The sequence below is a fragment of the Danio aesculapii genome, chromosome 1 (genome assembly GCF_903798145.1).
Source record: "Danio aesculapii chromosome 1, fDanAes4.1, whole genome shotgun sequence".
Lineage (NCBI taxonomy): Eukaryota > Metazoa > Chordata > Actinopteri > Cypriniformes > Danionidae > Danio > Danio aesculapii.
Genome location: NC_079435.1, coordinates 50,283,642 through 50,310,050, shown reverse-complemented (window position 1 = coordinate 50,310,050; position 26,409 = coordinate 50,283,642). Strand labels below are relative to the sequence as shown.

Sequence of the window (26,409 nt, the reverse complement as noted above, 5' to 3'; positions counted from 1 at the left end):
TTATCCTCTCACAGGGATGGAGAGGTGTGGCTCACATATATTGCCCAAGCAGTCAAACTGACATAATAAGAGAAGGACTGCAATTCTCCTGTTTATTAAACGGTTAATTTCATTCATCCATTCATTCATTTTCCTTAAGGCTTAGTCCTTTATTTATCAGGGGTTGCCACAGCGGAATGAACCGCCAACTATTCCAGCTTATGTTTTACACAGTGGATGCCTTTCCAGTCACAACCAAGTACTAGAAAACACCTATACACTCTCTCATTCACACAAACTTATACACCACGACCAATTTAGTTTACCCAATTTACCTATAGCGCATGTCTTTAGACTGGGGTAAACCAGAAACCCATGCGAACGCTGGGAGAGCATTCAAACTCCACACAGAAATGCCAACTGGTCCAGGCAGGATTCAAACCAGTGATCTTCTTGCTGTGAGGCGACAGTGCTACCACTGAGCCACCATACAGCCCCAACAGGTAATTTACCAACAGAAAATGCATCAAATTAAGATTAAAGAATTATATTAAATGAACTTCATTATAAAACAATAATCCATCATCAAAAAATACAAGTAGTTAAAAATGTTGTGTCCGACTGACTTTCATTCTTCCGGCTTACATTTTCCATACTTTTATGATGCTCGCATTTAAATATAAGACAAAACAAAACACCAAAAATTCATGTTTAAACTAAATAAATATAAATATGACAAACATTGAAAGGCAAATATTGACATAAAATATATCATTTCAAATATTTCTTTTCTTCTATCAAACAGTTAAAAGGAAGCACGTGAAAAAGTGTCATTCCGCCGCTAAAAGATGCCTTGGTGCGCAATCCACAGAGATTTACTCTCAATCCTTTCCAAAAGTAGTTATTCATTGCCAGTGAGCATAAACACGATTAAAATCTTAAGGATATGCGCCACCCACCTGCTCGAGTAACTGTCTTAGGCGTGTAAGCTGCGTTCCAGCTGCTTGTTGTGATCCTCCAGGATCTGCATTCTTGCCTCCAATCGTCCCTTGTGTTGCCGCAGTAGTTTTGGCCTCTGCGATCAGTCTGCGTCACGTGGACTCTGAGGCGACACCGGAAGCATCTGTGGAGGTGAAGGCAACGGTGACAGACCCTTGTGATCGTGCCTTTTTCAGACGATCGTACTCCGCTTGCAGTTTCCTGTAAACACATTACAAATTTTAGGAGTGGAAACCAGGCTCTCAATCTCCGTCTATACAAACTATGGTGCACTGGATGAATGCTTTATTAACACTCAATCTCCTGCTATACAAGCTGTGGCATACTACATGAAAAAGTTATTATTGCTCATGATCTCCATGTATACAATATTCAGGCCCTGCCTGAACACTATTATCGCTAGGGATGGGTACCGAAACTCAGTACTTATCGGTATTGGTGCTAAATTATAAAAGACCGAAGTATCGAATAGCTCTGATGTTAAGGTCTGCTATCAATAACTGGACAATTATTGCTGAGTAAACATTATTACAGTTGCATAATTTAACTGACCAACCTCGTCTGCACAGTGGCAATCTTACATGAAAATTGCTGGTGTTTCCAGCGAGCGCGTCAATTATGAAACCCGCATTCAGCGGAGGCTCACGCTAAGCGCGCGCACACACATAGCTCGCGATACAGACTTGCACACACAGAGCTTTCGGAGTGAACCAAATGGGTTATTTTTCCAGAGTGGACAGCGACAATGCCCGCTGCAACAAACGCAACAAGCTGTTTCTTGTATAAAGCAGAAACGGAAGCAATCTGGCTAAGTGAAAGTCTCTTTCAAAAGTGCATGAACTGCGAACGACAGATGAAAAGTTTTTGACGGTAACGTTTTGTAACGGTAACGGTACATCATCCACATCGTTATGCCAGCAGTCAATCACCTAAATTAGCATAAGTTAATAGTTAAATAAACGCGCACAGGTTACAATGATGAAAGCAGTACTTTTTTCTGCAGTAGCCAAACAAATCTTAAACATTAAAATGCGTTTACATCATGTTTTTAAAATGTAGCCTATAATAAACTCGCTTATTAAGAAAGCTATTTTTACATTGCAAGTTGCTCCAAAACTGTTTTAAAAACACAGTTAACTCCCAAAACACTGTTAACTCATTTATATGAATGCGTTAATGAAAAATCACAAACATTATTTCATTTAACTGCATTTTGCAACTCAAAGAGGGGTATTTTCAACTGCAGGGAGCACAAAAAACCAATAAAGGTCCAGACTTCTGCCAGAAAGGAAAATTTGTTGATTTTTCTCCAGAACAATGGTTAAAACTGAGAGTCATTTTCCTTCAAACCATTTTACATTCTTTTACAGAAAATCTTTTATTTATTTGTTTTACAATTATTGGTTTTTTTATTTTACATTAAAAACGTAATAATAAAACAAAGTGTTGTTAATTCTGTAAAATAAAAAACTACAAAAAGTACAGATAAGAGAACCGTAAAGTACCGAAACCGATAGTGGTATTGATAAAAGTAGTTATACTGTTAAAACCTTACGATACCCCATCCCTAATATCTGTCTATACAAACTATGGCTCGCTGCATGAACATGTTATTATCTCTTATAATTCAGTCTATACAAACTATGGCTCGCTGCATGAAATGTTATTATCTCTTATAATTTCAGTCTATACAAACTATGGCTCGCTGCATGAACATGTTATTATCGCTTATGATCTCAATCTATACAAACTATGGCTCGCTGCATGAACATGTTATATCGCTCATAATCTCCAGTCTACATAAACTGTGGCATGCTGCATGAACTCATACAATTATTAGTAATCTCCATTTTAGAAACACCACCATGCTGCATGAAACGTTTATATCGCTTATAATCTCCATGTATAAATATACAATGCGCTGCATGAACACTATTATCGCTCATAACTATATGTCTATGCTACAGTGCGCTTCATGAACATGTTATTATTGCTCGTAATCTCCATCTATACAATCTACAGCATGCTGCATGAACACATTATCGCTCAATCTCCATCTATACAAACTGCAGCAAGCATGCATGAACACGCTATTATGCTTGTAATCTCCATGTACAAACTATGGCGAACAGCATGAAGATGTTATTATCGCTCATAATCACTGTCTATACAAACTACGGCACGCTGCATGAAGACTTTATGACTCAATCTCAGTTTATACAAACTATGACGAGCTGCATGAACAGTATTATCACTCAGAATCTCTGTCTATACAAACTACGGTGCGCTGCATGAACATTATTATTACTCAATCTCCATCTATTCAACTGCGACACGCTGCATGAACATGTTATTATCACTCATAATCTCCATCTATTCACGTGAGCTGCATGAATGCATTATCACTCATATTCTTCATCTATTCGAACTATGGCATGCTGCATAAACACGTAATTATCGATCAATCTACATTTATACAAACTACAGCAAACATGCATGAACACGTATTATCACTCATAATCTCTATGTTTACAAACTATGGCGAACAGCATGAAGATGTTATTATCGCTCATATTCTCCATCTATTCAAACTATGGCACGCTGCATGAACGTGTTATTATCACTCATAATCTCTGTCTTATACAAACTACAATGCCCTGCATGAACATGTATATTCTCATAATCTCCATCTTCAACTATGACACACTGCAAAAACACGTAATTATTGCTCAATCTCCATCTATACAAACTACAGCACGCTGCATAAACACGTTATTATCACTCATAATCTCCATCTATACAAACTACGGAAACTGCATAAACTCGTAAATATTGCTCAATCTCATCTATACAAACTACGGCACGCTGCAAAACACGTAATAATCGCTCAATCTCTATCTATAAAAACTACAGCACGCCGCATAAACACGTATTATCGCTCAATCTCCATCTATACAAACTACGCACGCTGCATAAACATGTTATTATCACTCATAATCTCCATCTATACAAACTACGGAAACTGCATAAACTCGTAATTATTGCTCAATCTCCATCTATACAAACTACAGCACGCTGCATAAACACGTAATTATCGCTCAATCTCCATCTATACAAACTACAGCACGCCGCATAAACACGTAATTATCGCTCAATCTCCATCTATAAAAACTACAGCACGCCGCATAAACACGTAATTATTGCTCAATCTCCATCTATACAAACTACAGCACGCCGCATAAACACGTAATTATTGCTCAATCTCCATCTATACAAACTACAGCACGCTGCATAAACACGTAATTATCGCTCAATCTCCATCTATACAAACTACAGCACGCTGCATAAACACGTAATTATCGCTCAATCTCCATCTATACAAACTACAGCACGCTGCATAAACACGTAATTATCGCTCAATCTCCATCTATACAAACTACAGCACGCTGCATAAACACGTAATTATCGCTCAATCTCCATCTATACAAACTACAGCACGCTACATAAATATGTTATTATCATTCATAATCTCCATCTATACAAACTACGGCCGCTACTAAACATGTTATTGTCATTCATAATCTCCATCTATACAAACTACGGAAAACTGCATAAACTCATAATTATCGCTCATCTCCATCTATACAAACTACAGCACGCTGCATAAACACGTAATTATCGCTCATAATCTCCATCTATACAAACTACGGCACGCTACATAAATATGTTATTATCATTCATAATCTCCATCTATACAAACTATGGCACGCTACATAAAATGTTATATCATTCATAATCTCCATTTATACAAACTACGGAAACTGCATAAACTCGTAATTATTGCTCAATCTCCATCTATACAAACTACAGCACGCTACATAAACATGTTATTATCATTCATAATCTCCATCTATACAAACTACGGCACGCTGCATGAACACGTTATTATCACTCATAATCTCCGTCTATACAAACTACTGCGGTGCGCTGCATGACATGTTATTATTACTCAATATCCATCTATCCAAACTACGACAAGCATGCATGAACACCTTATTATCGCTCGTAATCCCTATGTTTACAAACTATGGCGAACAGCATGAAGATGTTATTATCGCTCATAATATCCGTCTATACAACTACGGTGCGATGCATGAAAATGTTATTATGACTCGTAATCTCAATCTATACAAATTGTGGTGCTCTGCAAGAATATGTTATTATTGCTTGTAAGGTCATTATACAAACTGCGGCATGTTGCATTAACACGTTATTATTGCTTGTACTCGGTCTATGCAAACTATGGCGAGCAGCATAAACGCTATTACCGCTCGTAACCTACATCTAAACAAACTTAAATGCACTACATAAGCACGTTATTATCACTCAATTTCCATCTATACAAACTGCGGCACGCTGCATGAACACGTTATTATCACTTGTAATCCGTCTACGCAAACTACGGTGTGCTGCATGAAGACATTATTATCGCTCATAATCTCCATCTATACTAACTATGGTGCGATATATTGCTTATAATCTACATCAGTGTTTCCCAACCCTGTTCCTGGAGGCACACCAACAGTACATATTTTAGATGTCTCCCTTTTCTGACCCATTAACTTCAGGTGTTGGAGTCTCTTCTGATGTTATGATAAGTTGATTCAGGTGTGTTTGATTAGGGGAGGTTAAAAATGTGTACTGTTGGTGTGCCTTCAGGGACCAGGGTTGGGAAACACTGATCTACATTCATACAAACTATGGCATGTTGCATGAAGACGTTATTATCACTTGTAATCTCCATCTATACAACCTACAATACCTGCATGAACTTGTTAGTACAGCTCGTAATCTCAGTATATACAATCTCCAGCACGCTGTATGACCATGTTATTATTGCTCGTAATCTCTGAAGTCTTTTTCTCATCTATTCATGATTTTATTATAGCCGGCTATGAGTAATATTAGACTCTGATGTGTAGCCCACGTTCTTGACTCAGCAGTGTGGGAAGAGTCGTGTGCTAGGTAGTGCTTGAATGGACTGATTCAGGACACTTAGTTTGAAATATTTGAGGACCACTGATCTATAGCACAAACAAAAACTGAGACAATTTCATATGATAAAATGCAGCTGGAGTTTATATAGAAAGTATCCCTCCTGTGAAATTTTTATCCTTTCAGAAAAAAAGGTCTGTTTAACGGAGAGCTTTTTAAACACATTTTAAACATATTAATTTTAATAACTAATTACTAAAATCTTTTTTTCTCTTTGTCATGATGACAGTGCATTATATTTTACTAGTTATTTTGCAAGATACTAGAATTCAGGTTAAAAGTTTAACTAGGTTAACTAGGCAAGTTAGGTTAATTAGGCAAGTAACTGCAGGGCTCGAAATTGCAACAGTTTTGGTCGCATATGCGCCCAAAATTTTATCTATACAACCAAAATATATTTGAGAGCATTGGTGTAAGTGCAAAACTGTTGCCGTGTGACAGTTTTCACTGCAAAATGTTCACCACATGCGCGTATTAAGGAGACATTCACCCAGAATGCATATTTGCACCAAACACACCGCTCAGGAATGGTTTAAAACAGTTGACATGTCAAATTGCTGGAGTAAACAAATCCTGGAATGCTTGCCCCGCCTTCAAGCTCTTCTTATTGACCCACTGCTCTAGAACTGAACGCGAATGGATTGGTTAATATCAACTGTCAATTACTCAGTTCAGGTGACAGGGAGCTACAACTGCGAAAATGTAAAGGTCTGGATACGAGAAAATGAAAATGACACTGACAGATTTTGTTTGTGATCATGTGGTGAATGTTAATCCCCCATTTACACTTTTTGACAAGTGGATAAAAGACTTCCAGTGGGTTAAAGTTCACTATGAAAATCTTAGTTTTCAGTCCCACCAACAGTGTTTGCCACATCTACACATTTTAAGCACGAAATTTTCTAACGTTATTTAATCCTTAATTTAATCGTCACGATGTTGTCAGTCATGCACACAATGCTTACACCATCGCAAAAGAGCACGCATTCACTATGATCAAACTAATATTGCAGCTCATAAAAGACCGTTATTGCTATTAAGATGACGTATGCAAATAATAAGTTATATGTCAATATCATCTATGCAATATCAGACACCACCTGTGAGAACACATCACAGTTATTATCGTTAACTCGGTTGTTCTCATTACACATCAAACAGTGCGTGCAGGGCCGGTGGGCGCAGCAGGTTGTTATTTTTTGTTTGTATATATATATATATATATATATATATATATATATATATATATGTATATATATATATATATATATATATATATATATAAATTAAGTGACAAAAATGTGTCGGGTTGTATTTGATTGTATGTATTTACATTGAGCAAGGCATTCCGCAGAAAACATTTTCAGATGGCGACCTACAGCATGCCACTAAATAAAAGATGCAATTTCTTTATTCAATTGCTACGCAAGCAAATAAGACTTTCTGAGAATTCAGCTCTAACTCAAACATTGCAGACAGAAAGCAGGCAGGCTCCCTTCATTCAAAATCCAATCGCTGTAATTGTAAAGGAAGTGGTCAAGCAATCAGACCTGTTTTCCTGCTCCAGATCATTGAGCACTCTCTCCAGCTCTCCCTTCTCTTCAGTCTCCATTGAGATGAGGATCTGAGCGGGGCTCTGCGGCTGGCTGAGAGGGGAGCCTTGATTCAGACTCTGGCAGTAGTGCTGGATCAGCAGATGCTCATCATCCCTACAATAACAACCATAACATTATCAGCACAAGAGCAATTCTATGAAAATGTCAACCTTGACATGAAAAAAAAGAGTTTTCACCAAAATAGCGAAACCCAGTACTGCAGAAATACTCAAAATGTCTCTGTCAGTGTTTTCAAACAATTATATTTGATTTACACAAGTGCCAATTTCACATCCGTCACATTCATAACGAAGCTGTAATAAAATTGCAAAATAAAGTCAAATCAATTGGTTTTGTTCTATAGAGCCAACTCTTTTCCTTTTGATTAGCATTTTTGGGGGGTTGTGCAGTTTAATTCACAGAATTTCTACAAAGTATGTTGTGTACTGCAAACTTGCATACTTATTTGGTCTCATGCATAACACATGTTTATTTTCCTCATTTAATATATAGAATACACTCACTGGCCACTTTATAGGTACACCCTACTAAAACCGGGTTGGACCCCATTGTTTGCCTTCAGAACTACCTTAATCATTCATGGTATAGATTGAACAAGCTGCTGAAAATATTCCTCAGATATTTTGGTCCATATTGACATGCTGGCATCACAGAGTTGCTGCAGATTTGTCAGCTGCACATCCATGATGCAAATCTCCCATTCCACCACATCCCAAAGGTGCTAAATTGGATTGTGATCTGGTGACTGTGGAGGCCATTTGAGGCCATTTGAGTAAAACTCATTATCATGTTCAAGAAACCAGTCTGAGATGATTCACGCTTTATGACATGGCACATTATCCTGCTGGAAGTAGCTATCAGAAGATGGGTACACTGTGGTCATAAAGGGAGGGACATGGTCAGCAACAATACTCTGGTAAGCTGTGGTGTTGACACAATGCTCAGTTGGTACTAATGGGCCTAAAGTGTGCCAAGAAAATATCTCCCACACCATTACACCACCGCCACCAGCCTGAACTATTGATACAGGGCAGGATAGATCCATGCTTTCATGTTGTTGACGCCACATTCTGACCCTACCATCCGAATGTTGCAGCAGAAATCAAGACTTATTAGACCAGGCAACATTTTTCCAATCTTCTAGTGTCCAATTTTGGTGAGCCTGTGTGAATTGTAGCCTCGTTTCCTGTTTTTAGCTGAAGGGAGTGGCACCCGGTGTTCTTCGTTTGCTGTAGCCGATCCGCTTCAAGGTTGGACATGTTGTGCATTCAGAGATGCTCTTCTGCATACCTCGGTTGTAACGAGTGGTTATTTGAGTTACTGTTGCCTTTCTATCGCTCGAACCAGTCTGGCCATTCTCCTCTGACATCAACAAGGCATTTACGCCCACAGAACTGCCGCTCACTGGATATTTTCTCTTTTTCGGACTATTCTCGATAAACCCTAGAAATGGTTGTGCAAAAAATCCCAGTAGATCAGCAGTTTCTGAAATATTCAGACCAGCCCGCCTGGCACCAACAATCATGCCATGTTCAAAGTCACTTAAATGACCTTTCTTCCCCATTCTGATGCTCGGTTTGAACTGCAGCAGATCATCTATATGATTGGCTGATTAGAAAATTGCCGCTAACGAGCAGTAAGACAGGTGTACCTAATAAAGTGGCCATTGAGTGTATGTTTACAGATTGATATTTCTCTGATCCCTTAACTCCATGGTTAGTTGTTTTAGAAAATATAAACTGATGTTTTGATATAATGTTAACGTATACTTTCTCTGTGAATTTCTGTTTTTAGTTTTTACAGCAAATGTCAAATCCATAAGGCTGGAATTGCTCATTTCCATTCCAGTTCACTACATACAGTGAGTGCTCAAGATTTCAATTAACATTTGCTGCTTTAAACTCTTAATGACTGAAAAATACACCAGCTCAGTCGGCTTGTGAGCTGTAAGCTGGTCTGAAAGCAATCCTATTGTTTTAATACCACAAAAACTGCAGCATAAGAGCATTTACTCGTAAGCTTTTTATTTGTATTAAATCTGGGAATATTATAATGGGTTTATCACCGATTTCTGCCACTCGAGTGGAGAGAGCTGATTTGAGAAATGCTTTAATCAACCGAAAATGAAACTTAATGTGAAATGGCATGAGGGTGAGTTGATAATCATTCTTTTTTGGAGGATATGATAAGTTGCTCTACATTTGCATGGATTTTATGCAACCATAAGCAGTTAAATGTATGCATCAGCTATTGTAAGTAGCGTCTTTCACATGACAGCACAATTTATTATAATTCATTGTCTGGTAGGTTGTAAAGGAGTTGCAAGCTCACATGCTTTCATTGGGCGATACATTGTCATTCACATACGAGCCATTTCGGTTCTCCATTTCAGCTAGCCTGTGGAAACACAATGTCATTCTGTATTCATTCATGAACAGCTCATGCAGTTGCATTCATTTATGTCAGTAAATTCACACAGCTTTAGTGTTTAAATGATGAGTTCACCCATAAATACAAAATTCTGTCATCCATCTGGTGCTTTCTGAATTCGTTAAAGAGTAGTTCACTCGAAAATGTCTTAACCTATTTGAGTTTCTTTCTTCTGTTGAACACAAAGGAAGATGTTTTGAAGAATGCTTGTAGTTAATGCTTACTAACATCCATAGTTTGTTTTTCCTACTGTAATATTAACAGCAACCAGCAATTTGTGATCAACAGAAGAAAGAAACTCATAAAGGTTTACAACAACAGTTAATTAGATTAAATGATTAAAAGATTAAATGATGAGGTCATTTTCAGTTTTGTCTGACTATCCCTTTAAATGTGTGTTTGGATAATGTTTCTGAACACATATGGTCTCAGCATTTCTTCTGGTTAGTATCTGATGAGCAATCATTCATGCAAAAAGAAAAGTGCAATTATTCATGTATAAACCGGACAAAATTGTATTTTTATATACAGTATTTGCTCATTTGCTTCTTGATTGGAGTAATTGAGTCACTGTAAGCTGATAGAATTTAGATCTACATCTAATTTCATAAATCAAGTCTCTATATTCTTATAAAACCTTTGAATTAAGTCAAACAAACTGCTCTCGTTGGTGCTTTTTCAAACAAAATGAAATGTTCAAAATTCAAAATATTTGAGACATGCAGGATTCTGAGATTCAAATATAGTAAGTAAGTATATAGCGCATTTATCGAGTATGGCCATACACCCCAATCACTTTACCAATCATGAGAGGAGGTCTCTCCACTCCACCACCAGTATGCAGCATCCACTTGGATGATGCGACAGCAGCCACAGGACAACAGTACCAGTGCTCACCACAATCAGCTATAGGGGGAGTGGAGAGACAGTTATAGAGCCAATTCAGTGGATGGTGATTGGTGATGATTGGGAGGCCATGATGGGTAAGGGCTGATAGAGGGAAATTGGCCAGGACACCGGGTTTACACCCCCTACTCTTTAAGAGAAGTGCCATGGGATTTTGATTGACCCACAGAGAGGTCAGGTTTAACGTCTCATCCAAAAGACAGCTCCCACTGACAGTATGGTGCCCCCCCTTCACTTTACTGGGGCATCAGGACTCACACAGACCACAGTTGAGCGCCTCCTGCTGGCCTCAATAACACCACTTCCAACAGCAACCTAATTTTCCCATGTGGTCTCCCATCCAGGTACTAAGTTTTGGGTTTATTGCCATATCAGCTTCTCTGATTATGTCATGGCAAAAAAAAAAAAAAAAACGGATCAAGTTTAGCACATTTTATAAATATCATTTTTATATTTTATCAATAAAGTCTTCAACAGCAATACATAATACATAGATTAAAAACATAAATAATAATAATAATATATAAGACAAAAATCTAAAACTTACTTTTGATAAAAATTGTACAATTTGAAAGGATTCACATAAAAAAATATTCATTCAAAGTCTCTACAGATCAACCAAAATCACAACAGGAAATGTTCCTTCCTACAGAAAGATCTATACTTTATTCTTTTATTGAACAACCAAAATAGCTCATTGTTATTTATCTATTAACATATAAGATATTTAGTGAACAAATGCAAAGAAATCATTTACATAAGACTGAAATTTGGTGAACAAATGCAACGTAATTAATATGTAGTCTATAAGACTAGTACACATTAAATTGCATATAATATAATGTATTGCTCTAAATCTCCCTATAATCTGTCTTTATAGACAGATGTCACAAATATTGCTAGCAAATTTTGAGAAAGATGGCCTAAAATTTGTCATTTTTAGGTAAATAGTGTAAACCCAGGGGAAACAGTGTATAGGGTTCATGGTCAGAGGATCACTGGTCACCCAACAGAGTCTGGTTTATATTCCAAATTGGTGTAATTTTGGTTCCTTACCAAAGTCTCCTCTGGCTTTATTGGTTGGATCAGTAGAGCTGCTCGACAGTGAATCATTCTTCAACAATTGCATTCATATTGAACTGAATTAACTCAAATAAAACTTTCATTCTGCTTAATTAATGTGCTTTATCTTATAACTTATTTGAAACTTCATAAAACTAATTGTACTGAATGTTCATCTCTGTAAATTGCTTTAATAACAATCTGCATCGTATAAATCACTGCAGAAATAGGTGACTTGACCTGACGTGTCTTCAAAAAACTGAATAACTTTAAGCAAGTTTTGAAAAAGCATTGTGGGCGAACATACTTTTAAAGGAGAGACAGAAACTCTCTCAGATTTGATTAAAAATGTCCTTCATTTGTGTTCCTGAAGATGAAACTAATTTCTTACAAGGTTTGGAGTGACAAGAGCGCGAGTGCATGATGATAGAATTTTCATTTCAGGGTGAACTAACCTTATAAGATTAACCAAATGAATTTTTTGTTATTAAACTCTGCAAGCAAGAGTAACACACATCACTGTGCCGTGAACATAAAATACACATTCATTCTGACATAACCAGTGTCAAATTTCTGTTCAAATAAAAATGTCAAACCTACAGAAAATATCATCCATGATATAACAGGAGAGCGAAGTGTTTCCTTTAAAAGGTTGACAGCATTGCATTACCCCGGCCGTTATGTGATGCAGGACTGGCCTCTTAAATAAACAGTTACATAGTAACACCAAAATACCCATGTTAAAAAAAGACTGACCTGCTTAGCATAATTGTTCGATGCGAGAGTGGGTTGTCATCATGGGAGAGTTGAGGGGAAGATGCAGGCCTGAACATTGACAGAACAGAGCAAAGGTCAGAAAACAAATGACACACCAAATACATCAATAACATACACTTTTAAAAAGAAATCTCCACAAGGAATCCTTTTGCTTTTGCTCCCAAGAAACCATTTAGTCAAATTCACATCAGTGATCTAACTATTAAAAGCCTTTGTTCAATTGGAAATTAGGACGTTAAATGTTCTTCATAAAACCAGTGCCCATTAATAAACTTATCATGGAACTATTTATAAGTCTGAATATTACTATTCAAAAGGGTTGAATGGGCACTACCCTGATAAAATCACATATAGGATATTAAACAGGGATCATGTTGGTTTTTGGTTTTTATTCATAGGTGACATATAACCACTTAAAGGGGACCCTTTTTACAAGATGTAAAATAAGTCTCTGATATCCCTAGAGCAGGGATGGGCAAACTCGGTCCTGGAGGTGCCGGTGTCCTGCCAGAGTTTAGCTCCAACTCTAATCAAACACACCTGCCTAGATTTCTAGTGATCCTGAAAACACTGATTAGCATGTTCAGGTTTGTTTGATTATTGTTGGAGCTAAACTGTGCAGGACACTGGCCCTCCAGGACCGAGTTTGCCCACCCCTGACCTAGAGCGTGTACGTGATGCTTCCGCTCAAAACATCAACACAAATAAAGTTGTATAGCTCTTTGAAACTGCCTCTTTTAGGCTTTGATCTTAATTGTGCCATTTTTGGTGACTGTCGCTTTAAATTCAAATGAGACTGTGCTCTTTTTAAAAGAGGGCGGAGCTACAAGTGCCTGTGTGTCAGTTTACTGGTAGATTCAAAAACAAGACTATGCTAAAGAGGGAAAGATCATCACTAGTAGGCGGGGCTTTCCCTTTATGATGACAAGTACAAAGGGAGAATGTCAATCAAAGTGTTTTTGCTTTTATCAAATGTGATTATAAAAAAACTATACATTTTTACCATTAGAAGCTGGTTATATTAACAGACTGCTGCCACACAACTGTGTTTAAACTCCATATAAAAGTCATTTTTGCATAATAGGTCCCCTTTAAGATAAATGGTTTACTGCAGCTTTATGATTCAGCTCAGTTTGGTCAAACAAAAGAACTTTTAGAGACATTTTCAGCAGCATATATAGTGAACAAATGTAGGCAAATACACTGTAATTGTTTATGTCTCAAAGTCTTGTGAGCTCATTAGAACTGCACTCATTAATCAAAACTCATTACATGCTGTTTTCATCTAAACTAATACAATATTGTTTTTATTTACCATATATATATTTTTTTAATATACATTTTCCATCTGATGGCTTAATTTTTTTGCAGTCATTACTTCAGTCTTCAGTGTCATATTATTCTTCATCAAGCATTCTAATGTGCTGATTTGCAGCACTAGAAACTATTATTCATTCATTCATTCATTTTCCTTCGGCTTAGTCCCTTATTTATCATGCAGAATTATTTATCACCACAGCAGAATGAACCGCCAATTATCACAGCATGTTTTACACAGCGGATCGCCTTCCAGCCACGACCCAGTACTGGGAAACACCCATACACTCTCACATTCACACCACACTCATGCACTACGGCCAATTTAGTTCATCCAATTCACCTTTGCCGCATGTCTTTGGACTGTGGGTGAAACCGGAGCACCCGGAGGAAACCCACACGAACACGGGGAGAGCATGCAAACCCCACACAGAAACGGCAACTGGCCCAAGCGGGACTCAAACTAGCGACCTTCTTGCTGTGAGGCTACAGTGCTAACCACTGAGCCACCATGCAGCCTTTTTATGAGTATTAAAGTTGATATAACTCTTAATACAGCATTTCAACATATTATTCTGTAAACACTTGTTTCCTGGACTCTTCTGTGAATACAAAGTATAAACATTATATATTTATATTTTATATTGTAGAATTTGACAAGATTATACATGTCTTTACTGTCGCTTATAGGAACAGTTTATCCAAAAATAAAAATGCATTCACCCTCAAGTGGTTCCAAACCTTTATGGGTTTCTTTTTTCTGAACAATGTTGTAAAAAACCAGTAACCACTGGCATCCATAGTAGGAAAAACAATTACTACAGAAGTCAATGATAACTTATTTCCACTAGTTTTCAAAATATCTTCTTTTGTGGTTAGAAGAAAGAACATAAAACAGTAAATGGTGACAACATTTTAATTTTGGGTGAACTAACCCTTTAAGTAAAAAAAACATTAACAAATTTCCAAAACAATGGAGAAGAATCTTACATTCCCCAAATTTTGGAATTATAACATATCTAACAGCATAGGATACAGCAACATTAATGATAACCCTTGTTTAAACGAGCATTTAACATACTCTACACCACTGTCTCCTGTTAATCACGCAGATGAATGGTGGAAGCCATGAGATGGACACACACTCTAAAACATCTCACACTGCTGACAATGAAAGATGAGTGTTTCATGAAGACTTGTGTATCATTTCAACCAGATCTGTAGAGGATTCAAACTTAAGTGTACTTCAAAAGATAACAATCTGTGATTCATGTTTGCTGACCAATACGACACTGATCCTGATCTCCATCAACAGCATCATTCAAAATAAACATAATTTAAGAATTAAACTCAGAACTAATTTAATCTGCCACCATAAAAATTAAATATAAACAAGCAGCGATCTTTAAGAATTCACATTTTAACTGTGATGTTAATAATCCCTGTGCATAAATCAACAAATGTTTGCATCATGTGATAAACAATTCAAGTCAAAATTATTAGCCCTCTTGTGTTTTTTTTTTCCGTTTACAAATATGTTTAGATGTTTCACAAATAAGTAACGATGTTTAACAGAGCAAGGAACTTTTCACAGTAATTACTTAAATATTTTTTCTTATTTGTCTTATTTTGGTTTATTTCAGCTAGAATAAAAGCAGTTTGAAAATTTTTACAATCATTTTAATCATTTCAATATTATTAGCCCCTTTAAGCTATATTTGCTTCCAACTGTCCACAGAACAAACCATAGTTATACAATGATTTGCCTAATTACTCTTGCCTAATTAACCTAGTTAAGCCTGAATACTAGTAAACTATCTAGTAAAATACTATTTAATGTCATCATGACAAAGATTAAAGAAATCAGTTATTAGAAACGAGTTATTAAAACTATTGTGTTTAGAAATATGTTAAAAAAAACAGAAATTGGGGAAAAATATTTAGAAGGGCTAAAACTTCTGACTTCAACTGTATATTTATGTTTGTGTGTGTTGGAAAATAGTTGTGTGTTGGAGTGCGGAAGTACTCAAGTACTCACGGATGGTCAACAGGCCAGAAGTTGATCAGTGTAACAGGACTGCAAGACAAAAAAAGATGAGATGACGGACAGGACAAGTAGATGCACTGAAAGCATGAAGGTGACGTGATTGTTAAGAAGCACCAAACACACAAACCCACCGATATGATGACACAGTTAAACCCTAAAAGCATTTTCAGTGGCCAATAACATCTGCATTACAGTCAAAGTGATTCAGGAAATAGTTCAGTTCAGCATTGTTGGTTGTGTATTCGGGTTGAAATGAAAAAAGGGGGGATTAACGTTGTAAGAATAATGCGTGTATGCACTTAATGACAGGCTGCACACATTTGCAGCTGCCACTTTTACAGGGGGAGAAATAATTCCACAACACTAGTACTTGTACTGTGAAGACGAGTAATGAGCACTGTATACAGCAGGGGGGAACAAGCAAAATTGTTGCACCTGCAGTTTTAGGTTAGTAATTGTTTGCAAGTTATCTCTGTCCGGTTTGGAGGCACCCTGCAGTTTACCATTTGACCATTCAGTACAGTTTATGTAGAAGTAAACTGCCCAAAAATTGAATATTAAAGGCTATATTGTTTGAGAATGTCATTTAAGCTGGTGTAAATGTTGTATTAGGGAGTTTGTAAGATGGAACAGCGCTTTATCTCAGTTTTGTAGATTTTTTTAACCATCTTTTATGGTAAGAAATTACCACTTTTATGGCACTGTAAGCTGCACAACTTCTGCGGCCAAAATTATTTTATTTATTAACGTTTTTATTGTTAGTGAAGGTGCTTTAAATTCCATAAGTCAACTTTTTCACCACACACACTGCATCTATACTCTCAGAAATCAAGATACAAAAGCTGTCATTGGGGCTGTATCTTTCCAAAAGGTACACTTTTGTACTTTACAGGTGAACATTAGTACCTTTATGGCCCGTTTTCACTGAGTGGTACGGTACAATAGATATTTACATTAGATGTCGCCTACGCTATTGTTGTCTATTATAAGGAATGCGTCAATAGAGCTGCCATTTTAGTACAGGGTGGTGCTCTTTTGAAATTATTATGAGACCAAGGTGCAGTAGAGGACTGGCCATCTAGAGCCAGAGATACATATATATGCATAAAACCTATCATCGGATGTTTTACCAGTGATCAGTGTGCAAATAGCTTTTTTAAATTATGAAAATTATAATTTATATCACTTTTCTACAACGATGGATAAGTGGCCGCACAGGGATTGCTGACAAAGAGCATGTGTTTATGTGTATGGAAATGTATTATTCACTCTCTCTTTTTAATTTGATCTAATCTGTGTACTGAAACACACACCTCCTCTCCTGCTTTCACTTCTTATTCTGGAGGGAGCGATTCGTTTGTGAATGATTATCCGTTATGAACGACTCGTTTACTTAGCCGACAATCATGCAAGTTTCTGGCACCGCAGCATCTTTTTGTTATATTTCATTTAGATTGTTTGCTGATTTTATTCAACAAAACTAGCATAAGCCTAGTATTTAAGTGCGGGTTTGGTGCTAATTTGCTCTATGGTCAGTGCAGTAAGACTGTATTATCATCAATACTTGTTTAGCACAAAAAGTGCGTCCTGGGAGCACTGTACAAATGTGGCAGCGCTATTGACGCATGCTCAGGGTCCATATGCGATACCTAGTGTATATATCTATGGTATGGAATGGTACAATACAGCTCGGTACGCTTTTATGGCCATTTCCACTGTCAAAAGGTACCAAAAAGTGAACCGTACCGTACCACTTTTTGGGTACCATTTTTGGTACCTAGCACACCAAAAGTGTATCAAAAGGCGGGAGCCAGACCTGCAGCTATGCAGCTAATACTATTGGTTTATAGAGGAATGTCAGTAGCTCCTGCACAAGCCAGAAGAATAAAAACACAGAAAGCGCCATTTTTAAATTTTCAGCCAAGACATTACACCCTAATGCTATATACATATAATAACGAACCATGGTCGAGCTGAGATGAGAGGTTTGCACTGATTGTATGTTTTGTATTGTTTATGAACCCAAATATGGCCTAAATGTATGTTTTTTTTGTGTAATTGGTAACATTTCAGAGACTGCTCAGGATATGTTCATATATGTTTTTTTATTTTTTTATTTTATATAATTAGTCTTTACAGTAGGCTATTTCGCATTGTCAGTGATCTGCAGCTATAATCAAATTCTTTCCATAGAAAGGTTAGTAATTAACATTTTTTCATAAACATTTATGTATATGAAGCATTTATTTAGTAATAAGTGCTTCTTATTTGATATGTGAACCAAGCGAGAATGACATCGACTGCAGCTTTCTGTCGTACACTATACCTACTAAAAGGGCACCATTCGGCAGCAGAGACACAAAGCCAGATAAAGGTGACCGTACCGAACCATACTTTCCACTGTAACACACAGTGGAAACGAGGCATTAGGGTACATTTTGTACCTTTAAGGTACTTTGAGATAAAGTTTTGTACTATTTAGGTATTAACATGTACCTTTAAATACATGTTAAGAACGAAAAAGTATCTTTTAAAAAGATACCTCCCCAGTGACAGATTTTGTTCCTTTATTTCTGAGCGTGTATGATTAACAAGTTCACTCCTGATCAGTGATAATTGTGTCTTTGGATTTTATGTTTCTACAGCATAATCCATAGCACTTTTTCCTGAAAAGAAAGTTGTAAACATACCATTACAAAATGTGTCATTGTTAACTAAGACTATTAGCATTTGTTACTATTATTAAATATAAGAAAATAATAATAAAAGTTCATAAAATAACAAGTATTGCTTTTAATTCTGAAAGTCTTGTGTGCGCACTAGAAACTGCATTTATTTGATCAAAACACATTAAAGGCTGCATTCGTCTGAATTAATATATTATTCCTATTTTAGCATATTTCAAATATATACGTTTTCTATCTGATGGCTTCATTTTTTGCAGTCATTACTTCAGTTTTGAGTGTCATATGATCCTTCATCAAGCATTCTAATGTGATTTGCTGCTTCATTTTTATGATTATTAAAGTTTAAAACCGCTCTACTGCTTGGTATTTTATTAAAGCAATTATTAAAATTATTATTTTATATGTAATTAAAATGAACTCAAATGGGTTTATGACGAGAAGAATGAGTAAATGGTGATAGAATTTTTTTTTGGCGTGAACCATCCCTTTAAGTATGTATTGCTTAAAAAAAAAAAAAATTCTAAAAACAAATTTCTAAATAAATGAAAAGAAAATCGTACAGTCCCCACTTACAAAAAACGATTTTATTAAAGAAATTATCATAATTATTATTTTATATATACTTAAAATGAAACCTGAAAATATGCTAAAATAATCTAATTAAAATAAAATAAAGTATTAATAAATATGACAATACTACAAACACTGATCTGTGTGTGGCCAATAAGATCCTTATGCCTGACTGACTTATTTTAAAAACATGTTTGACACTGATAGTATCTGGAATAGCAGTGTGATGTACACTGTACTTTATATAATGACAGAGCAAAAACAGCCATATCAGCTGTCACTTGTCTACTTAAATCAGTAGCTGACGGCAACACACACACACACATACATACACACACTGAAATAATCACAAAACTATTCTCACGTCTCCATGTTGTCTCCTTCAAGGATGGTCTGGACGGGAAGGTAACCCATGCGAGGGTGCTTGGCAAAATAGCGCTTTGTCCTGAACTTGTTCTTTAACACCTTGGCAAAGTCTCTCACATCCTCTCCTGACGTCGTCTGAAGAAAAAGATCACAAAAAAGTCTTTCACTTTTGGAATAAAACTCTCTTAATGTAATGCAAATAAATAAATATGCGCTGGAGATCACACAATGACCCAAATCAACTTACCGGTGTGCAATATTCAACCATAGGGTACTGCATCTTGTGACCTTTGGCCACTCTGCCAGAAAAGAAGCAGCTTTGGCAGATATCATAGTTAAAGTGCTTTAAACTTCGGTACCTGTAGAGATCAGACGCAAACAATGACATCAAGTTTAAAGTCGTTGGTAAAACACTCAAAACTTCACATGAAGAGACATGCAAGACAGATCTTATATCTGAAAGGTGTAGTTGCGTGTTGATCCTCCAGGTGGAGCTGTTACCTCCTTTAACCTGCTCTCAATACTCAGCATTTTACAAACATTTTCATAATGTTCTTCTAATTACAAAGCAATCATTGTTTACCAACCTAGCCGTTACGCTACATTCTAAAGTTTGGTGTGGGAAAATGTATACTTTTCTTAGCAAATACGCATGTAATTGATCAATAGTGAAAGACATTCGTAATGAAACTAAGAAATATGTATAACAAAAAAGTGCTGTTCATTAAAGAATTAAGCAGCACAACTTTTTTCAACTATGATAAGAAGAAATGAGAAAAAAATCATAATTTTTTCACAATTTGTCGTCACAGCAATCAATTGCATTTTAATTACAACGATGCTGTTTTTTTACCCATAGACTTATGAGCATAAAAGATTAAAAAAATGTTGATGTTAGTTTCAGTTTGTTAGTTTTAAGGATATCTACTAGCTAGTGTGCAACAAAAAAAGTGACAATGTTTGGAAACTGATATAATCAGGGCTTGACAATAACACCACCAGCCCACCAAATGCAGGTAGATTTCAGCTGTGGCAGGTTAGAGAGCCGCTCTCACTAGCAACTCTGGCTGGTTGAAATTTTTTTAAAGTTTTAGTTAATCGAGAAGCAGCATGACTGAAAAAATAACTGTTCGTACGAACAAAAGAAAGCAGGTGAATACCAAATGAGAGGTGAGACACATTCTTTCTTCACTAACTGATGAGGGATTTAGTATCGCACGCATGGGTAATGTGAATCTCTCTAGTGTTTATAAAGCTTGCGCGCTACCATTTCCTTGCGCGAAGCAACGTGCCTGCAAACGCAATCGCTTTTCTTTGAAATAGACTGGACAAAAATTATGCTCGTGCACCCACAGTCCTGCTGTTTTCAAGAGCTCCAGATTCTTTTTAAAAACGTCTTTTTGTAAGCAGCAGCAGTTGCCACTTTCGCTTTTTACCCTTGTTAGAACAGATCATTAATCGGTCTAACGTTAACACGTGATCATGCTTTCATTAATCGCACATGTTTTTCACCTGCTTTCTTGTGCTTAGTTATTTTTTTATTTAAGGTTTGATTATCATCCTTTACAATCACATTGATTTAATAGGAGATAGATTTAGATATATGACAATAATTCTTTTTAAAATTTATTTTTTTTGTACACAGCTATATTTAGCTTGTTTTGAATTTTTTTATTAGTTAAAATTTGTAATAGTAGGAAATAAGAAAAATGAGAAATAATTAGTTGTAATATTGAAAAACTACTAGCCACACTGGCTGGTGATGAAAAAAGTTAATGTCAAGCCCTGAATATAAACATCTAAAGCTTTTGTCACTTCTGCCTAAATGGATCAATCATTATTTCCACCTCACTTCATACTTCCGTTTCTCATCAAATCTTGACCAATCAAATGCTCTCTAGTTTCTGACAAGCCCCGCCCCATTCAAGACACTTCTCATTTGCTTTTCGTTTGATGCACTTGAGCTCAACCACTCTCGCTGGCAGAGCAGTGATAAAACATAACACTATTAGCTGTTTTTTTTAAAAGGGGAGGAGCTACACTATGTCCCACCCTCTCTTTAGGTTTCTGTTAAGATTACGTCAAACATGGAATAAAAAAAATGCACATTTCAAAGCACTTCATGGGACAATTGTAAATTGTGTAAGTCTGATTGATTTGTTTATTACTTTTTGTGGTCATGTTCCTTTATGACCACGTTTGCTTGTTAATATATGCCACTGATATTGTGCAAAATGTACCGATGCACATTATTATCAAGAAAAAAAAAGTTTATTTTTAACAGAAAAACATCTTTCCAACAAATAACTTTTCCTGCTTATGTAACTAGAGCCACAGGGACGAAACACATATTACAGTGTCAAACTACAATCCATGACTGCAATGAACAAAACAAGCAAAAATGTTTGCCAAAATATTTCTCACCACAAAAAAAGTAATGAATAAAAAAACTGAAATAAAAAAGTGAAAATGTCTTCAGGACATTTTTTGTCAGTTTGTGTGAATCTTTTTATTTTTTTGTCTCATTAAAGTGCTAAAATGCAGCATAATGGAATTCAAGTATGCTTTAAATAAGGAAATTCAAGTGTTTTGTTCAGGACACAGAATTTGAATGGTGGCTCAATATATCTGGAAATATTTACAAAACGTCCTAAAATGATTAATGAATATAAAGTTTATTAAATGAACTATAATATTACTAAGAGAATTTCAAATCTGTTCATGAATGACAACAGATGTGCAATTTCTCAGCCTAGAAAGTAGTGTTGTCACAATACTGGAATTCGATACACTTCGGTACTTAAATTTTAAAAACGTCCATTTCCCATGAACATTTGAGCGCTGTTGACCACGTTCTTAGACAGAGCTGATTTGCCATCATGTTCAAATGCTCAACAGAAATGACTGATTGGCCACAGATACAAGCAGATCTTCAAGGCTTTAAAACGCTCCATTGTCCCTGTATCTGTGGTAAACAGCGGTGAGTTCGCTGAACCAATGACCTTCACAGCCAATCACAACCATTTCTGTTGATCATGTGAACACAATGGCAAATCAGCACTGTTTATGGTGCATTCACACCAGATACATGTGAAGCATCAAGCGCAAGTGATTTACATGTTAAGTCAATAAAAAGATGCAAATCGACATCCAGCGGAGCGATTCGTACAAGTGAGGCAGTGAGAATAATACAATTTGCATAAATGAAGCAGTGCGAGTTGAGCGTTTTGCGCATTTGATGCACTTAACGGGCAAATCACGAGTTGGAAAATCTGAACTTCAGAGGACATTTGCGTTACGTCAGGAGAACCAATCACTGGACAACAGCTCATCAAACTTGGCTCAGCTCAGTCTGAAGCACAGCTGAAAGCTTACATCATGCAGGTACAGTTTCTGGGGAAATTCTGGAGACTCAGACACGGCGCGGAACAAATCTACGCTGTTTTTCAGCCTTCCTAATGAACATAAAGCACAGCTGCTATCTCAAAAAAAATCCATGGTAGCCATTTAGCAACATAGCTAGAGTCACCAGGCAGACAGAAGCCCTGCCCATGATGCGAATCTATATCTATTGTGAGGTGAATTTGACATGTAAAAGCAGCAAGTAAACCCAAAATGTTCACGCGTCTATTTACGCGCAAATAGCGTGATTTATTCGCACATGCTACGTCTGGTGTGAACACAGCATAAGAACATGCTCAACAGCGCTCAAATGTCAGCAGGAAATGGACGTTTTTAAAATTTCAGTACCGAATGTTATCGAACTCCAGTATCATGACAACACTACTAGAAAGATTTTTTTTTAAAAATCCAAATAAAAGTCAGTCAGACCTGAGCCAAAAAAAAAATGTATATGAAAAAAACAAAGCAAATAAAATCAGGAAGAAAATAAGCACGGTCATGTTGCCTTTAAAGTGAAATATATATATAAAAACTTTTAAAAGTATGTCTGTGTTCTCCCACCAATAAACCGTCTAACAGAAGAAAATGAACACAATGCTGCTTCAAAACACAAAGTTAATCTTTTTCAATGTCTGCCTTGAAGTTTGGTGCAATGCTTAATAATGTACAAAAAAAGTGCTGAGACTTTTAAAGCACTTGAGGCAAAATCAGTCACTCTGAAAGAATAGTACTGAAGAAAAGGTCCATACCTGAAGCCAATAATAGGACATTCCTTACAAATGTTGCATTTAGCCTGGTGCTTTGCTGTCTCAGCGGCCGCTACACGGTGAAGGACAGGAAGCCAAACCATCGACTGAGGTTCTAAACGCATCCAGTCCAGGAAGACTGAAGCCTCTAACTCCGGTTTGTTATTAGCCTTCAAATCAGAGCAAAAGAAAACAGTTAACTGATGAAAACGCTGAACATACTGTGACTAGTGATGATCCTAATTTTGATTCTGATTATAGATTTCTACAGATTTAAATAGTGATTGTCAAATTTTATTTAAACAATTCATTTTAACTGATCATAAAGATAATAATTTCGATTAAATTGTATAAGTTCAATACATAACATTAAAAGAATCCATGATTTGACTTTAGTTTAGAGTAGTTGGTGGTTCATTTCACTGTGATGACCTCTGATAAATCAGAGACTAAAGGCTGATTTATACTTCTGCGTCAAGTGATCACCGTGACCCACAGCACATGTGAAAGTGGGAAAAACTGTTTATAAAAATACCTATGTACATGTGGACATGACCTCAATCTAATATCAAGATTGGTAAGCTTCTGCCAGTGAATTTTTCAAACTCAACCATAGTCCATAAACTAAAATCAACAGAAGCCCAAGTACACAGAATGAAGCCCATCTATATAACATTAAGTACAGATGTTGATTTTAGCTATAGATAGAGGTTTTTCACAGATGAAGTAAAAAACAAACAAAAAGAAAAACATCCTGCTCATTTTGTCCAACATTTTAAATCCTACAACTCCAAGCGAATTGCCTAAACATGAGCTAGGATGGAAACTGTCCAAACACAAATTTCCATACAGTCCTCTTATGTAACGCTGAAAGCATCAGGGAATCATGGAAATATGAAATGAGCAAAGGTCAACATATCAAATTTGTTCAAGTTAATGCAGAATCTTATGCTTTTGCGTGGGTGTTCGGTCATTCCTGTGTGGCACAGCTCTGTTTACACAATTTCTGGAATAAAAACATTGCAGTTCAGTATGTATGCAAGTCCATAACAGTAATTGGCTGAATTAAAAGAAACTAAACTAAAAAAAAAATGCCTGGTTGATAGATGCATCTCTAACTGTAGTGTAAAGTGCATTAACTTGTGAAAAACAGGGTTGCATTTAACACAGACTAACATTACGTGTAGAGAAATGCTAAAATAGTGTATAATCTATACGGTAGCTTATTTGTTGATGAATGCAACAAGCCCATGGTTACTTACGAACTGAAAGCAGCTGCGCACACTGGGCTCAATATTGCTCCCTCCGAAAGACGCCACTTCACCAAGCTGCCTGGGGATCTGAATGGCATCGTGCAGGAGGAGGCCGAGGCGTCGCTGGTCACAGAAGCCTGTGGCACTGGCCACCTCTCGAAATAAAACTACAAGAGGAAGTTATGAATATCATACATTTATATTTATTTCAACAGCAAATCAGCATGTTAGAATTATTTCCAAAGAATGACGTAACTGAAGTAGTGATGCCAAAATTTCAGTTTGAAATCACAGGAATACACTGCATTTGAGTTTATATTTAAATATAAAAATACATCTTTTTAAATGTACTGTTTCTGTTGTACTTTGGACTTGGGTTGTCATGATACTAGAGTTGCATGGGTTACCGCTACTATGGTAGTATCGCGATACTATGGCTCCAAAACAGTGGTGGTGCCACAGTAATTTGTAAATGGTAGTATTGTCATTAATGGTAAAATAGATTATGTTGTATGTGGAAAAGTCACTAAAATCCTCACACGTTTGTGCAACAATAGACCATTTTATTTTAATAGTTTGTAGAGCCTTTTAAGGTTGCACGTTTTTTGACGTTTCAAACGCACACCTGAATCGGTTCATTTCTGTTCCTGTCAATATGATTTAGTAGCTACAACAACTGCAACAATCTTTTAAAAAGAACGACTAACAAAATGAAATATTAATTACTTTAGATTCTTACCAGATAAGACAAAAAAAAAAAAAAAAAAACAATAGATGAAAAACCCAAAATAGCAACAGGAAACATTGAAACACTTTTTGACCACTTTGTATAGCCTAATTTTGTTGGAAAAATGCTCTTTTTGTAACAAATTTCATTTGGTATAGTTTGTATCTTTATTTCAATGTATTTTTTGTTGTTCCGTTATTTACAAAATAAACAAAAAGAACTAATACATTTTAGGTGAAAATATATTATATGCAAATAATACTTTTTTCAATAATAAGAGAATTACAAATTAAATTCAAGTAGACCTATTATAACATCTGAAATATAGTACCCTTCATGATACTGGAATTCGATACCAATCGGTACTGAAATTTTAAAAACCTCCAAACATTTGAGCGCTGTGGAACAAGTTCTTAAACAGCGCCGATTTGCCATTGTGTTCACGTGCTCAACAGAAATTATTGTGGCCG

The 26,409-nt window shown here is 36.3% G+C and overlaps 1 protein-coding gene and 1 pseudogene across 2 annotated transcripts in view; both read right to left on the bottom strand.

Annotated features, from left to right (window-relative positions):
* Positions 1 to 864: 864 nt before the first annotated feature.
* Positions 865 to 10,043, bottom strand: LOC130232263 (dystrophin-like; annotated as a pseudogene).
* Positions 10,044 to 19,805: 9,762 nt separating this feature from the next.
* Positions 19,806 to 26,409, bottom strand: part of LOC130232235 (dystrophin-like) — a 56,004-nt gene continuing 49,400 nt past the window's right edge. For both annotated transcript variants that reach the window (XM_056462015.1, XM_056462023.1), the window contains 4 exons: positions 25,222 to 25,379; positions 23,963 to 24,129; positions 20,059 to 20,170; positions 19,806 to 19,946 (listed from right to left, as the gene is read on the bottom strand). In XM_056462015.1, coding sequence (XP_056317990.1) covers positions 19,806 to 19,946; positions 20,059 to 20,170; positions 23,963 to 24,129; positions 25,222 to 25,379 — 578 coding nt within the window. The remainder of the gene's footprint in view (positions 19,947 to 20,058; positions 20,171 to 23,962; positions 24,130 to 25,221; positions 25,380 to 26,409) is intronic.